At 42.2% G+C, this 14,912-nt stretch overlaps 1 protein-coding gene across 50 annotated transcripts in view; it reads right to left on the bottom strand.

Moving 5' to 3' along the window:
* The window catches only part of C2cd5 (C2 calcium-dependent domain containing 5), an 86,099-nt gene that overhangs the window by 36,902 nt on the left and 34,285 nt on the right, over window positions 1-14,912 (bottom strand). For 20 of the 50 annotated variants that reach the window (XM_087658348.1, XM_087658349.1, XM_087658347.1 and 17 more), the window contains 2 exon segments: window positions 14,392-14,477; window positions 9,316-9,424 (listed from right to left, as the gene is read on the bottom strand). In XM_087658348.1, coding sequence (XP_087514474.1) covers window positions 9,316-9,424; window positions 14,392-14,475 — 193 coding nt within the window. In that variant the 5' untranslated portion in view covers window positions 14,476-14,477. 50 annotated transcript variants of the gene reach the window in all.

The raw sequence follows: 14,912 nt of genomic DNA on the forward strand, positions 1-14,912 counted from the left end.
GGAAAGGCTGCACCCCATAGTGTGACCATCCAAGTGGACACTGGCATCTACAGCCCACTGCAAGCTGGTTCCTTACTCCTGGCTGAGATGTCGACGTTAAGAGGACAAATACACTTCAGAGCCACAGTCACTTCTGCTAATAGACAGTCGTGCCTTCTTTGTTACTTTCTTTGAGATAGGGTTTTGCCCAACTGGCCTCAAGCTCACTATGTAGATCAGGGTGCTGGAACTTGCAGCAATCCTCCTGTCTCAGCCTCCCCAATGCTAATATTACAAGTGTGAGCCACCATGCCTGGCTGGACATGCATGCTTGTATGCCGATTTAAACATCCATGTAAACTCATCCTTTCCCAAAAGGAAACTATAGCAGAGAACAAGCTATTGCTTATATAGTATCCTTGTCTATCAAATTATAGTTCTATAAAAATAAGTATCACAAACAGAAATAACTTTCAGTCTAAAAAATAACTGTTTTACTAAAACACTGTTATGTTTAACTTTTCTTAAAGTCATAAGTGAATTTGCTATTTACTTTTTGAACTATTCTGGAAGTTTAAAATATTTCTAAGGCACTCATTGTACGGCATGTCAAAAGTTTTCTCACAGTAGACTCACCTTACCTGTACCACAAGTAACATGTGGTTGATTCCCTGCTTTTAAAAATGGGTCTTATTAGCAGCAATCCACAACACCATTTAAACTAATGAAGAAATGGAGGGAGCCCCATGTTTTAAGCTTGGAATGTGTTGGTTTAGAAATGCCGAGCATACTCAAATGGAGAAATGTCACGCCCTTGAGGTGTGTGTGACCACGGAGTTACTCCACATCAGACTTACCTTGATAGAACATAGAACAACAGACAGTTACACCAAAGCCATGGAAGAGTATGGCTGATTAAACCTTAGCGAGAGCAAGAGCGAGCTGACTGAGTGCAAGTGCAGCATTCACACCCCTCATGAAGCTCACAAGCAGCCTTCATTCTGACACAGCCACACAAGTGCATGAGATGCCAGAACTGTACTCAGCAAAGTACTGACGAGTGTGAGAAGCTAGTCACATGACATGGGCACCAGGGAAGCAGATGGCACGTGTCCACACTCTTGAAATGTTGAGTTTGGTCTGGTGGCTTGGGCTAAAGCAGAAGCTAAGGAACAAAGGGTTTGCAAAGCAGACTTGGCGGACGGGGGCGGAACGTGATGCTTTGGCGCATGCTCGGGTCAGGTGACAGCACAGACTGAAAACTATGGCAGCTCACTGAAATGGTCACAGAAAGGAATGGCCCTAGCCTCTGGGTGAGAGCAAGGCAAGCGTACAGGAGGAGCGCTTCATCACTAGTCACTCTGGCCACCTGGCCGCTACACTGGAAGCAAGAGCAAGGGATGAGTGTTATTTCACTACAGAGAAACTCAGACTACTCGGTTTATTTAGCATTAAGAAAGATTCTATTTATTTTGAAAGCTACACTACAATCATGCCAAAGATGGGCCACAGACTCAGAGTACTAATAATTAGCATGGTCTTATTAGCAATAAAAAGGTACATCATATTATTTAATCCCTATGAATCTTTTAAAGTTTAAAAACTGCTAACTACATTTTAATAGGAAACACACTACTGAACCTACTTATTTTATTTAAGGTCCAAAGCATACATTTGAAGTTCTACCATGCTTTTACAAAAAAGCAGACGAGGTTAGCTTTAAAGTGTACAGCAGTTGTCCATGTGGAATATGGGCATTCGTCCTCTTAGGAAAATCAGCTGAGATGTGTCCTCGTTTAACACGCATTCCAAACGTGTTAAGACAATGATTTCTACACTAAATACCATATTCTTATCATCTATACAATTATTTCTAATTAAAATACATTTTAGGAAAAACTAAATTTTAAGTATTCGAATTATATTTCACACTATTTTTAAAGCTTTTTTCCCTATGGGCCAAACTTTTTATAGTTTATACAGCTCTCTGGACGTCTTTCTCCTTGTGGTAGCTGGCATGCACTGGGTTCTACAGTCAGCACAGCACTGGTTCTTAGCAATGCTACCCTGTGGCTGGCACTAGAATGCATCTTCCTACTGTTGCTGTCCTAGAGCATGGTCACAGCCTGATATCTTCCTACTCTTGCTGTCCTAGAGCATGGTCACAGCCTGATATCTTCCTACTGTTGCTGTTCTAGAGCATGGTCACAGCCTGATATCTTGCCATCTTTTTGCTTCAGAAGTGTGGGTGAAACTACTAGAGATTTTTTAAATGCCAATGCACAGCTCAGGAAGTAAGACAAAATCATGCTCAACACAAAATGCCTTCCTTTATTAACTCAACCCTCTAGTGATTTGAGGCAATTGCATATTTGTAACTAAAACATACCCACCACCCACCCAAAGTGTTCAAAATCATTCTGTTTATGTTTACCCAACATAATTATTCTGGTTTTTGCTGAAATGGGGTTCAGCATGCAGCTTAAACTAGCCCCAAACTCACAATCCTCCTGTCTCAGTTTCAAATGGGTCATGGTTATGAGTATGAGCCATCATCTTGCTCAAGCTAACTTAAAAATGAACAGGAGGAGACAAAGGTGTTTGTCTGGACCAAGCAAAGGTTTTGGATATGGTAATCTGGCTGCTGAGGGACACAGGGAAGTTGCATTCCCAAACACTGGAAAGGGACTTCCCGTAGAGGAACAGACATCGAAGAGTTCAGGTTCTACAGAGTACACAGCCTCAAACTGAGTAGAGATTAGAACCAGACTAAGAACAAGTCCTCACTGTACTGAAAGTGATATGGATGGACAGTGAGAAAATCAAAGCCTGGATGTCAGTCAGTACGTTAGCTGGCTACAAACCATTCTGCATCTAACAGAATGCTGCTACTCTTTAAAGCCAGACATCCACATCCACGCTGTAACTTAACATTCCTTATCCAGATGCCACCCATGCTTGACTTTGTCACTTCCTGAAAACTGACTACAGTTGAGAATCAAAAGCTGTCTACATCACGTTAATTCTTACCTGAGCATCAGCATCCCCAGAAAAGGACGGCTGAGATGCTTGGCAGAATTCCCACTCCCAGGGAGCCTGCCTTCTGACTGACTAAGCAAGAACGGACAGGACGCCCGCCTGGCTTAATGGTGCTCCCGGCACCAGTGCAGTGTTCAACTCACTTGAGGATGCCAAACACTCACTCACAGCTCCAGACTTCATGTTTGCGGATTGTTAAAACAAAACAACAAACAAACAAATGAATCAAATTCAGATGTCATTTCCTGACACATCAGGAGCTCACATTTTCTTTCCCTGGTTTTAGACTGGGTCTCTTCTACACAGCCCTGGCTGTCCTAAGCTCACTGCGTCAGTCAGGCCGACCTCAGACTCAGAGGCCGCCTGCCTCTGCCTCCCATGGACTGGGATTAAAACCGTGTGTGGCCACCGCCTGGTTCTTCACACTTTCTTATAATTAAATATTTTGCAAAATAATAAATTTATTTATCAAGATTTTAACTGAGATTTTGCTCTCAAAAAGAGCTTCCTAAAACACATAACTGTGATTAAAAAAACACAGCATTTTCTAACTTCAAACCACTAAAGGTTGCCTTATAACTCAAGTCTATTACGATTGAAGGGGAAAAAAAGTTATAGGTTGTAAAACGCAAGATTCATTTAAAGTATTCTTGCCACGTTCACCAGCAACGCCAATCTATCGTCCATGACTGAGTATAAGCCCCAAAGCCAGGTCAATTAGGCTGTGACTGCCATGTGGTTATGCTCTTCTCAGACCCCAAGGAAACCACACAATAGGATGGAGTCTCCCTCAAAGATCTCCTGACTCAAATGCCCAGCTCTGGGAAACACTGGATGTGGCCTAGCGTGTAGCAAATGTTCCAGCCTCTTCAGTTCATCTCCAGGTCTGTGGAGAGACAGTGTCTGCCAGGAAGACCCAAGGCATGTTGTCCCGATCTCATTACTGTGATCTCATCACAGCCCTGGGTATCACACAAAGAACAGTGACATCTCAGGGTCCTTTCCAGATGTTAATATTCATGTACTTTTCTCGAGTTCTGTTCTCAGAACAGAAAAAGGAAGAAATGAAAAGTAACATCATAATAAATTCTCAGGTTCATGGGAAAGGTTCACCTCCTCCCAGTGCATAAAATGTCCCATCACTGTGCTTAACATAGGACAAGATGGCTAAGACAAAAGCAATGACAGAAAGGCTCAGCCACAGGACCCTTTGCGGTCTATAAAGTAACTGTCCAACTATCAGAGAAGTGCTGGCTCAGACTGACTCACAGGTGCTGGAGGTTTAGGGGACACAGAGTCCGCACTCATACAGCGTTAGAATCTTACTGAAAGAGCAGGAGCCTGTGAAAATCTGATATGCACAGCCTTCACACACGAGCTTAGGTATCAGAACAGACACCAGCACGGTTAATCATGCCTGCTTCCACACTGTATACCACACTACATAGTAACACTTTTACCATCTAAGAACACAAGTCTCAAGAAGACAGGACAATTGGCAATCTTTGTCCTCTAGTGCCTAACGAACTGTACAGCACAAAATAAATTCCAATTTGCTCATGTTCTCACTCAATGCCAGAGCCGTGTGCACTGCTGTGAAAGCGTCCTGGCACACAATGACGCAGAGAAGCAGTGGTGTCTGATGGCAACACCCACAATACAGGATTCACCACCGACCAAAACTGAGCGCGGTGTGGTGGAGTTTCCTTCAGTAACACTGCTGAAATAGGAAAGGCTAGCCATTAACAAGTGTTTCTCATTACGAGTTGTTCTCCTCCTCCTCCTCTTCTTCTTCCTCCTCCCTCTCTCCCTCCCTCCCTCTCCCTCCCTCTCTCTCTCTCTCTCTCTCTCTCTCTCTCTCTCTCTCTGTTTTTACCCCACTCTGGGATGACTATTGTCAGATTGACTAAGGCCTCTTATTACTAATGGTGTCAAAGAACTCAAGAAATTAAGTATGAACAATTTTAGAGTTTACATTAATGATTATTTTTCTTACTAAAAAGGGTCAAATCTTTGTTTGCCTAGGTTCTTTTTGTTTAGATGTCTGCCCGTATTTCTGGCTACACCATGTGCATGCAGTACCTGTGAAGGGCAGAAGAAGGCACTGGACCACCAGAGGTGGGGTTAGAAACAGCTATTGTGCGTGGGTCCTGTGGAAGAGCAGTCAGTGCTCATAACCAGAGTCAGCTCTCCAGCTCTAAGCATGGGCAATTCTTGACATTTTGATATTATGGGACAGCAATGGCAGAATATTTCCAAATTCAGAGGATCTATCTGAATATGTTTGCCAAACATATCACATTTTCTTCAGAATTTTCAAGTCTTTTTTCTAAACTACTACCGAGCTCAGTCTTACTTCAACCACAGGATGGCACTGTGAAGCATTAAACTTAAGTGACATCATACTCTTCAGCTGCTCTGTAACTGATTGGTCACTCCCAAGAAGGCTCACCTGAGAAGCTTAGGTTGGCCCTGAGACTGCTTACACAGCCAGTCCGCCGTCAGACTTTCACTCCTCCTCTCTCGCTCTCCTGCACGTGGCTCTGTACCACTCCTCTTTTGCACACTTCCCATCTGACATTACTTTCAGTGATGGCAAGATATACTGCTTCCTCAACCATGTCTGTCCTGGCCAAACTGCTGCCCTGCTTGCCTAGGACAGTGCTCTTGTGTCTGGGAGATTTAACTTTTGCACTTTGCTTTTATAAAACATTTCTGTCATCTGGCCAACTACCACACTCTAAAACTAGCTGATTACAAGATTTCACTTCCTTCAGTTGTTACTGATCAATAATTTTTATGCACAACCTATTTTTCTAATTGTACCAAGCTAACCATGCATTGGAATATAGTCTTACTTTATAAAGCAAATCTAGTAGGGTATATTTCACTTTCTCACTAAATAATAAATAAAACACAATCATTTTCATTTGAACAAATGTCAGCACGATGGTAAAACCCTGTCTAGAAAACAGGTCATTTCCATAAGGTGTCGGGAACTGAGATGTTCTACATCTGCACATGCTGACAAAGCCAGATCGGGAACATGACGCCCGTCATAGGCAGTGTACACCAGGGCTTAGATCTTTGATCCATACAAGTACTGAAAGCATGACCTAAAACGCTGAGCCCTCTGCTGCTTCTGTTTCACTGTAAGAAACACTGAGACAAGGAACCAAAAAAATCCTTTAAATATCTACTTTAGTGTTTAATTAAAATAATTCCAAAGTTTAATTCCAAAAATAATTTAGATATGTATAGTAAGAATAGGCTTTTCCAAAAGAAATTAGTGGGCATTACTAAAACACATCATCAGCTGTTAAGTTTTAGTTTGTTTCTTTTAAACAGCTACAGACTATATTCAAATTACTTATAAGGAAAAACTGGAAATCTCATGTGGAAGGAGGAAAGCTCATAGATATTGTTAATCTCCCTGAAAAATCTGTCCTGCTGTGAAATTTTGGAACATTTCTAGCATTATACATAGGAATGCTGAGTCACGTTTCCTGGTGATTTATGAAGCAGTAAATGCATTCTATTAAGTCTGGCCGAGCAGTTTAAGCAAGCTTTAAGGTTTACCAGGCTGGCTGTTAACAGATCTGACAAATGCTGCTTAATGATAAAGCTAATACCTGTATCACTTACCAGATGTGAAAACACTGGCCAATTGCATAAGTACAATAAATTATATTCTGAAAGTTAGTCACATGAGCACAGTCATTCATAATTTATAGTATGTTTTTGATTTGTTTTAGCTCATACATTTTTATTTTATATAATTTCCATGCAAATTATAAGCTGTGACATAACCATTACAGAATAATCTAGTTAATCTAGAAAGCCTCTAAAACCTCACTGAGCTGCCATAATTTCCGTCAGCATATGTAATACTGAATGACCATTAAAATACCTGAATTGAAACTATTCCAGTCTAGCAGTTTGTAAGATCTTGTGTTACCCATAATTCCGACAAAGGCTGAGTTCAAAACAGCAAATTAGTTGATCAGTTTTAGGTGCAGAATAGAAGGAATAAAACAAACAAAAGAAAACTACAGACAAGAACACAACTGACAGCAGCACTTGACAGGAACTGGAAGACAGAGACGGCAGAGTTAATAAGAGCTAGAGACAGAGGCAGGAGGGGTAGGTACAGTAACTCGCATTAGCTCCTCTGCTAGTCGGTCTCTGTATGTGTGAACCCCTCCTGTCTCTCCCTGTTCCTGCTCCTGTTGGCCTGGGATTCAGCAAAGGAAGAAGAGCTCAGAGTTCTGAAATAATCACCCGTAGTTAAAACTAGTGCAATGGTTTTAAAATAAGAATGTCTTTTTTCCACTGAAAACAAAATTAATCATTTCATATTCACTAGTAAAGGAGCTGCTGGGAAACACAATGCACACGAGTCTGAGCAACCCTCGGCACAGTAGCAGTGCTGAGCCCGTGTGCTGACAGGCTCTCCAGGCTCTCCAGGCTCTCCTACGCATAGGGCTAATATCCAGCTTTTCTCAACAAATTTATCTTTTTTCCATGACAATTACTCAAGGGACTTGGAGAAGTTGTTGGGCATTTAGTTTAATTTATACACAAAAGGATCCAAAAAGCATATATTTAAATCAGAATAAGTTATTGAAACCACAGGATATACACATGGTAAGGACTTGACGGAAAACAAGGCAAAGTAAAAGTGTACTCCATAGCATCCCGAGTGTCCATGTGTTCCTGGGGGACAGTGTCTGAGGCTTGCCATGCAGGATGGACAACTCTGCTGAAAGGGAGGAGGAAACTGGGGAGCTGCCAGTTACAGCACAGTACACGGAACTCATTCTGTGAGGACACCCCCTCTCTCCTGGGCTCTTAGGGTTCTTGCAGGGCTGCAATGAACTGGTAAGTATAAGAAACTCTCAAACAGAAGAGTTTGTAAAAGTAAAGAACATTTTTAGATATTTATCTCCATTTAAAGCTAATTTGAACAGTTTGTTTGTCTTCCCAGGCTTTAGAGTTTATCTAACTATATAGAAGCACCAATGAAAGAGCACATCACTTAAATACATTTCTAAACTACTTTTCACAGTAGCATGTCAGTAGGGACCATCAAACATAAGTCACTCACCCACGGAAAGCACAGTGTCCCTCAGGTTTCACTGATCAGCCTTTCCCTACCCATCTCATAACTAAATTTCCTACAGAAAGCCATAATTTGGCATCTATATGAATTTAATGTGCTACAGAGAGTACAAACACCATAGGGTAAATGAGATCCTAAACTGACTATAAAAATAAAGGAATGGGGAAAATAAACCAAATCAAAACAAATACTGGACTTAAAATTATGTATTTGCTTATTACAGAGCTAAAAAAAACACGACTAGCATTGACTTTCCCAAGTCTCATTTGCAGTCAGAATAATTCCACTCTGATTCTTAAATAAAATTAAGTCACAGAGTACTGATTAAATTTAAGTGTGAAAATTAGTAATACTTTGTTATACTTAAAAGCACTATTGGCAATGTTTCCCATCCAGTATTTCAGGACAATCTCTTCTTGCCCTACTGTCACAAAGAAGCTGCCGGAAGGGTTGGGTTAGAGTCTCCCAGGCGTGGGAAGTTTGGGCATCACACCACTGCAGGTCTGTGTCAGCAAACGTCATGAAGACTGCAGGCAGCTCCCATTGTCGATCATTCTTTGTTGTAGGCTGAAAAACTCACTCAAGCATTTATTTTTATTTTATGTACACTGGTGCTTTGCCTGCATGTATTTTCGTGTGAGGTTGTCAAATATTGGAGATATAGACAGTTGTGAGCTGCCATGTGGGCTCTGGGAACTGAACCTGGGTCCTCTGGAAAAACAGTCAGTGCTCTTAACCACTAAGCCATCTTTTCAGTCCCCACACCTAAGTGTTAGTAATCCAAGCCTCAAAATGTGGCAGGATTTGGCTGCCTGCGTTCTGCGTCATCCTGGGCTTTAAAGACCCAGGCTACTGTTCTTCCTTCTGTGGCCGCATGAGCCTAATGCAATGACCGTGAAGGTCACGCAGTAAAATCCCTCATCTCCCTACGCAAATAAAACAGCTAAATCAAACATTAATTAATGATCCCCTCAAAAGGACAACTCAACCAAAAATAAATCAAAATGTGTTCATCTGTTGATTACTGAAAATATCTCAGAGTAACTTATACCAGTCTATAATCTGTTTTCATTTCTCTTTTTGGGTTAAATTTGCTTTCAATATTAATAAAAAAATCAATTTTACAATCACACCTTAAATAAAAGCAGTAAAATAAAACTTTTTAGAAAACATACCAGGGTTGTGGATCCGGTCTAAAAGCTTCACAGAGCGTGCACTGACAACACCGCCAACGTGCACAAGAAGTCCAGGGGGAAAGGCCGTCAAGGTGAGGAAGGGGAACTCCTGGTGAAGACAAGAGACAAGACAGAGATGGCCAAGTGCACAGTAGAAGGCTCTGCTCAGTCAGATCCTACATCGGAAATGCATGGCCTAAAATAAATACCCTAGACACGATTTTTCATTCAAATTCCTCAGCCATTCACAGATCCAAGTCTGTTTCCCTACATGCTCAGTGGAATTCAAACTCCAGCTGCCTTATCCACTCTGACTGAGGGAAATATCCAAGAGTTCCCAGCTGAGATATCAGAACACACTCCTCTCTTCTCAAACTCCGATTCAACACCATTTCCCAGTGAGGTACACGCCTGGACAGCCTGGCGACCCCTTTGCATGTCTCAGAAAGCTGTCTCTCACACACAGAGGCAGTACAGGTTATTGGTAAATAGTCCCAAGGCCAGCATGCAACAGGAGACCTAGAGAAACAGAGGACAGGTCATGGAGGGAAAGACAGGCTGTGTGTCGGTAAGAGAGAAGGTAAGCATGTAGGTGACATGTGAGCTAACCACTGTGTGGTGAGGAGCAAATAGAAGTGCACACTGCATGTGAGGCGGAAGAGAGAGGAACATGGTAAGAGGGAGGATGCTGTGCGACCCGTGCCGGTTCTTCCCATCTGTGGCTCCTTCTGCCATAGAATGACATGAAAACCCCAAAAGAAAACCGCAAGAGCACCAGAAGGAGAGGGGAATGTCTGTGTTGCCCTAACGCCAGCCATTTGCGGTAGATGAAGTGGACGCAAGGAAGGGTGACTGCTATCTGACCTGCCTGGCTGGGAGATGAACGTAGCTCTGACCCGGAAGACCAGCTACTCACAACATAGGGAGAGCTTGGAAAGAGCCCGAGAGAGCTGTCCAAGGGCCATAAGTGCTACAGCTCATGTACTGCGTCCCACACCATCTCCACAGGGGATGTTCACACTGGTATAAAGTCGCTACACATACTAAAATGCTTGTCACTTTAAAAATTCATCATTATTGCATGTTCTAGGCCACAGCAGATCAAATGCAACAAATAAAAGGAAAGTGCTATGGCTAAAAGCAGGCACATACAAAAGCAGCAAGGCCACCGGCTGGCTGCTTTAAAGCAGGAATACAGAAACGGCTGAAGCACCATGTGTAAGGCCGATCAATTTGCAATCACCAGCAGAGGAGCAGCCCTGCATCCTCAGGAAGCATAAAGTTAAAGGCACACATGTGTGCACACACATCCACACATTAAACCCGGTTAGAGCATGGAGTAACCTTTCCCTCGACAAAGGCAAGAGCAGACAAACTGTTTAAGAAGAGTAAAAGCCTGTGCACAGACCTGTCTCTAAGTGACCCAGACTGAAGCAAGGGTGGAGATGGACGGCACCAAGAGCAGCCAGCAGTGACTGGAAAAGCCTTGAGCACTGACTGCTGTGTTGTTGCTTCTCAGCACAGGGAAGCTCAGTGCGGGAAGAGTGGCAGATGTAAACCATGACAGCGACACAGTAGGCTTTACATCCGTGTACACAAAAGCTACAGTTCTTTTGATCCTATGAAGATCTTCTAGTGATGTATGTCCAATGTGCTAACATGCCCAAGGCTTTAGACTGTTTAAAAGCACATTAGAGACCAGCAAGAGGACCTGCAGGTGAAGGTGCTTGCTGCCAAGCCTGCCAACCTGAGTTCAGTCGACTGGCACAGGGGATGGAGAAGCAGCGCTCCTTTGAGGATCCTCTGGCCTCCATATGCACACCAAGGATCCCTATGTGGTCTCACTCACCTGACATCCCCGGCCTCAAGCCCTCAGATGCTATCCCGTGAATATACAACAAAGAGTAACCACAGAAACCAAGAAAGTGTAAAGAGCACAGGTGTGGGGGTAGGGGTAGCAATGGGAGGGAGTAGGGAATATGAGGTGAGAAACAGAAAGCCCAGGGAATGGGCTGCAACTGTAGAAGAATGAAGGTCAGAACACACGGAAAAGGAAAGAAGAAGCAAATCACACCAAGACTACCACGGCTGTTTGACAGACCTACAAGGAATCACATTTTATACTTAAAGTTAAAAGTAATACATATAAGCGTATACATGTACACACACACACACACACACACACACACACACACACACACACACACACACACAAATAGTCTAAAGATGTTAAAGCATTTAGCCTGACAATGCTCCCCTACAAGAAGCATAGACGAACAAAACCCCCAGTACCAGACATGAAAAACCTTTCTAACAGTTGGTCAGGGTAGTCCAAGTGACTCCTGAAGCAATATGAGCTATCAATGAGACCTTGCTGTCTCTCAGAGGTCAACCATGGCCCTCTATTATGGAGGACCCCCACGCACTTAGAACTCCACACGATTTGAGCTGCATCTGAAAGCCTCTGTTTTTCTGCAATCTAGCCTTCACAGTACCAGAACAGAAAATACTATACGAGCTGCTAACAGAGATGGAATTGAACAGTCCTACACAGCTCCAACACCTATGATCATAACAATGAACAGTGCGCAAGATATCCTAAAGGCCCTCCACGTGACACTCAAATGGCTGTGGTAACCAACAGTTGTCTACATGGACTTAAAGCCCACTCACAGGAGGGAAATCGTATTTGAATCAACACTTCCCACCTAGTGAGGTCATAGACAATAGAAAACAATACCACGGCCACATTACTAAACCAGCACAATTCTTCAATTACAGATCTGATCCATAGACACGCAGCTAAGTGCAGCTACACTCCTCAGCAAGGAAGTCTCTCTTTACAGCAAGCGGAGACCATTACCAAAACTACAGTGGACATGCAGGGATCGTGGGGAGCCCGATGCCAAAAGAAACATCTATATCACAGCTCCTGCATCTATGACACAGAGAACCCTAGGGGAAGGGGACAGAAAACTGTAAGAGCCCAACAAATCTGCTGAAACATTCTCTACTAGAAATGGCTACATACAGGCCAGAACAACAGTGACATCAGTGGACAAGCCTACACAGAAGGGTAAAATCTCATGGGGTCCTACTCCGTGACAAAGAACGACAAGCAACTAAAGGACTTAGCTTTTCCAGGGATGAGCCAGTTTATTGGTTGTCCAACCCGAGTAGCCAACCCTGAAACCATCTGCATACGAATAACTAAAACAAACTTAATGGACTGTACTTACATACTTTGCATATAAATATATATGGAATAATAACTTTTAAAAAGAGGCTAGCAACTTGAATGTGGGTAGCCATGGGAAGAGCTGAGGGAGGAAAAGGGAGGAAAAGTGAGGTCATTCTATTTCATTTTAAAACATATTAACACACACACACAACTTTTACATGGGCTTATAATTCCAGCATTTGCAAGGCAACATGATTATGATATCAGGGCTAGCCTGAACTACATAGTGATCCATGTTAGTCTGGTTTCAGATTAGATGCCATCTCAAAAAACAAACAAAATAAAATCCACAAATTTTATCAAACTCTATCCAAAATAAGTTTTGTATTTTCCTTATAAAATGGCTGCAAAAGTCTGTAGTGTACAGTAAAGTCACCAGTACTTCACGTGGCCACATTTCCAGGACACTCAATTCATCAATCAATCAGATCAAAAATGGAAGAAGGTAAAGATAGAGCTACTCGGGCCAAAAGCATGGTAAGTGGACACCCACACCTCCACTCCAACCCTCCTCTCCACAGCTCTAATCTTTAGTTCTTTGGGTTTCATCCATAATGACTGGTATGTTGAAAATGTAAGAGTAGCTGAAAAGTGGGAATAAAACAAAGAACTGGGCTAGGGCATGGTGTTGGATATGGCTCAGTGAGAAGATGCTTGCTTGCCTAGTGATAAGACCTAATAAGGCCTTTGGTTCAATCCCAAGTACCTGGAGAAAACGGGACCTGGGTAGAGCTCAACTTCTTACTAGGCCAACACACACACACACACACACACACACAGTATAAGAAAAAAAATTTACTGTCTACAGTCATAGAATCAGAAAAAACAGACTATTCTCAGAAACAAACTGCAGAAGAAGGTGTGCCTTTTACAGGGTTCACTATGCCTCACCTTCGTTCTCTCCCAAACGCTGGTGTCAAATGAACATACAAATGAATCGCTCTAAGTGCTCACAGCTTCCGAAGCAGACACAGGGAAGCTGCAGGCTCTGTCTGGAGCAGGACAGGACACATGAACTGACCATGCACTGCGCTAGCAGCAAAGAGCATGAGCCTCACAGTACCAAGTTCAGAAAATGCCAGCAACATGTGTTAAAAGCTTAAATAAAACTCAAAGAACAAGACTAAAAGTAGAAAAGCTTCTAGCAGGAGGCCCCCATGCGTTTAGAAACCTACCCGCCTTCTACAGAACCTAGGAGGCGATCCTCCCTTAGCAAGGATGATTGAGAGAGAGAGAGAGAGAGAGAGAGAGAGAGAGATCATCCAAACACTTGATTCAGTTTCCCATGCATTAAGTAAACACTATACATGATAATTAAAACATATTATACTAGACAGTCACACTTAACTTGAATCTACAGAGAATAGAATATATGTCTCACATCTAATAAACAGGCCAGTGACAAAAGTGAGGCCGACAGGTAAATGTTAAACATACTGACCACAGTGCCAACTTAACGTATCATTACTGAGATGGTTTTCTGCAAAAATAGTAACCGTTTTCTTCTCTATATTGCAACTTTAGTGAAAACTAGAAAAGATTTCAGCATTCAATGAGTATTTTCAGAAGAAATATTTTACATCAAAGATTGGAAAAATTAAAATTCAATTTAAATACTTTAAATTAAAGAGTTATAAAATAGAAAAGTTACAGAATCTTTCCAAACTAAAAGTAAATATTGGTGAATAAATCACTTTGATGTCTTAAACACATTTGAACTTTAAAACTCCCAACATTCCAGACAATGGTCAACAATCCCTTTCAGAAGCTTAGCACCCAGGAGCACACACACACAAAGCACAGTGACGGAGCAAGACGAGAAAATGGACGCTTACCCGCTGTTCCAAGGCGGACTGGGTCTGTTGTCGTAAAAGAGCCTTAAAGGGCCCCCCTTCTTTTCCAGCACTGCCGCTGCCCATTCCTATAGGACATGAGCACGTAAAGAACAACCAAGTAACTACGACACAGCAGCTCAACTGCATTCGTCTTCACAGTGTGTCAAAATGCAAGAAACTCATCCACATATTGAACATATTTGAGATAGTAACTAACACATTATTTTACTCTATTATTCTATACCTTTCTTTAAAGTAAGATATCAAAGTTATGGTCACAGCTAGTTTTAGAATCAATTTATTCTAACAAGAATATTAAAACAAGGTAACAAATCTTTGGTAATATTCAATATTTAAAAGTTGATAATTGTAATAAAAATAATCAATAGAATAACCCTTACTATGCTGACAATTTAAACACATCAAGTATCTGGTGGAATATGGGGAGAAACACACTAACTGCTTAAGTAAAAACTACAGGAGAGCTAAAGAGTGGCTCAGCCTGCAGAATGCGGTTTACG

This window comes from Rattus norvegicus, chromosome 4 (genome assembly GCF_021556685.1).
Source record: "Rattus norvegicus strain SHRSP/BbbUtx chromosome 4, alternate assembly SHRSP_T2T, whole genome shotgun sequence".
Lineage (NCBI taxonomy): Eukaryota > Metazoa > Chordata > Mammalia > Rodentia > Muridae > Rattus > Rattus norvegicus.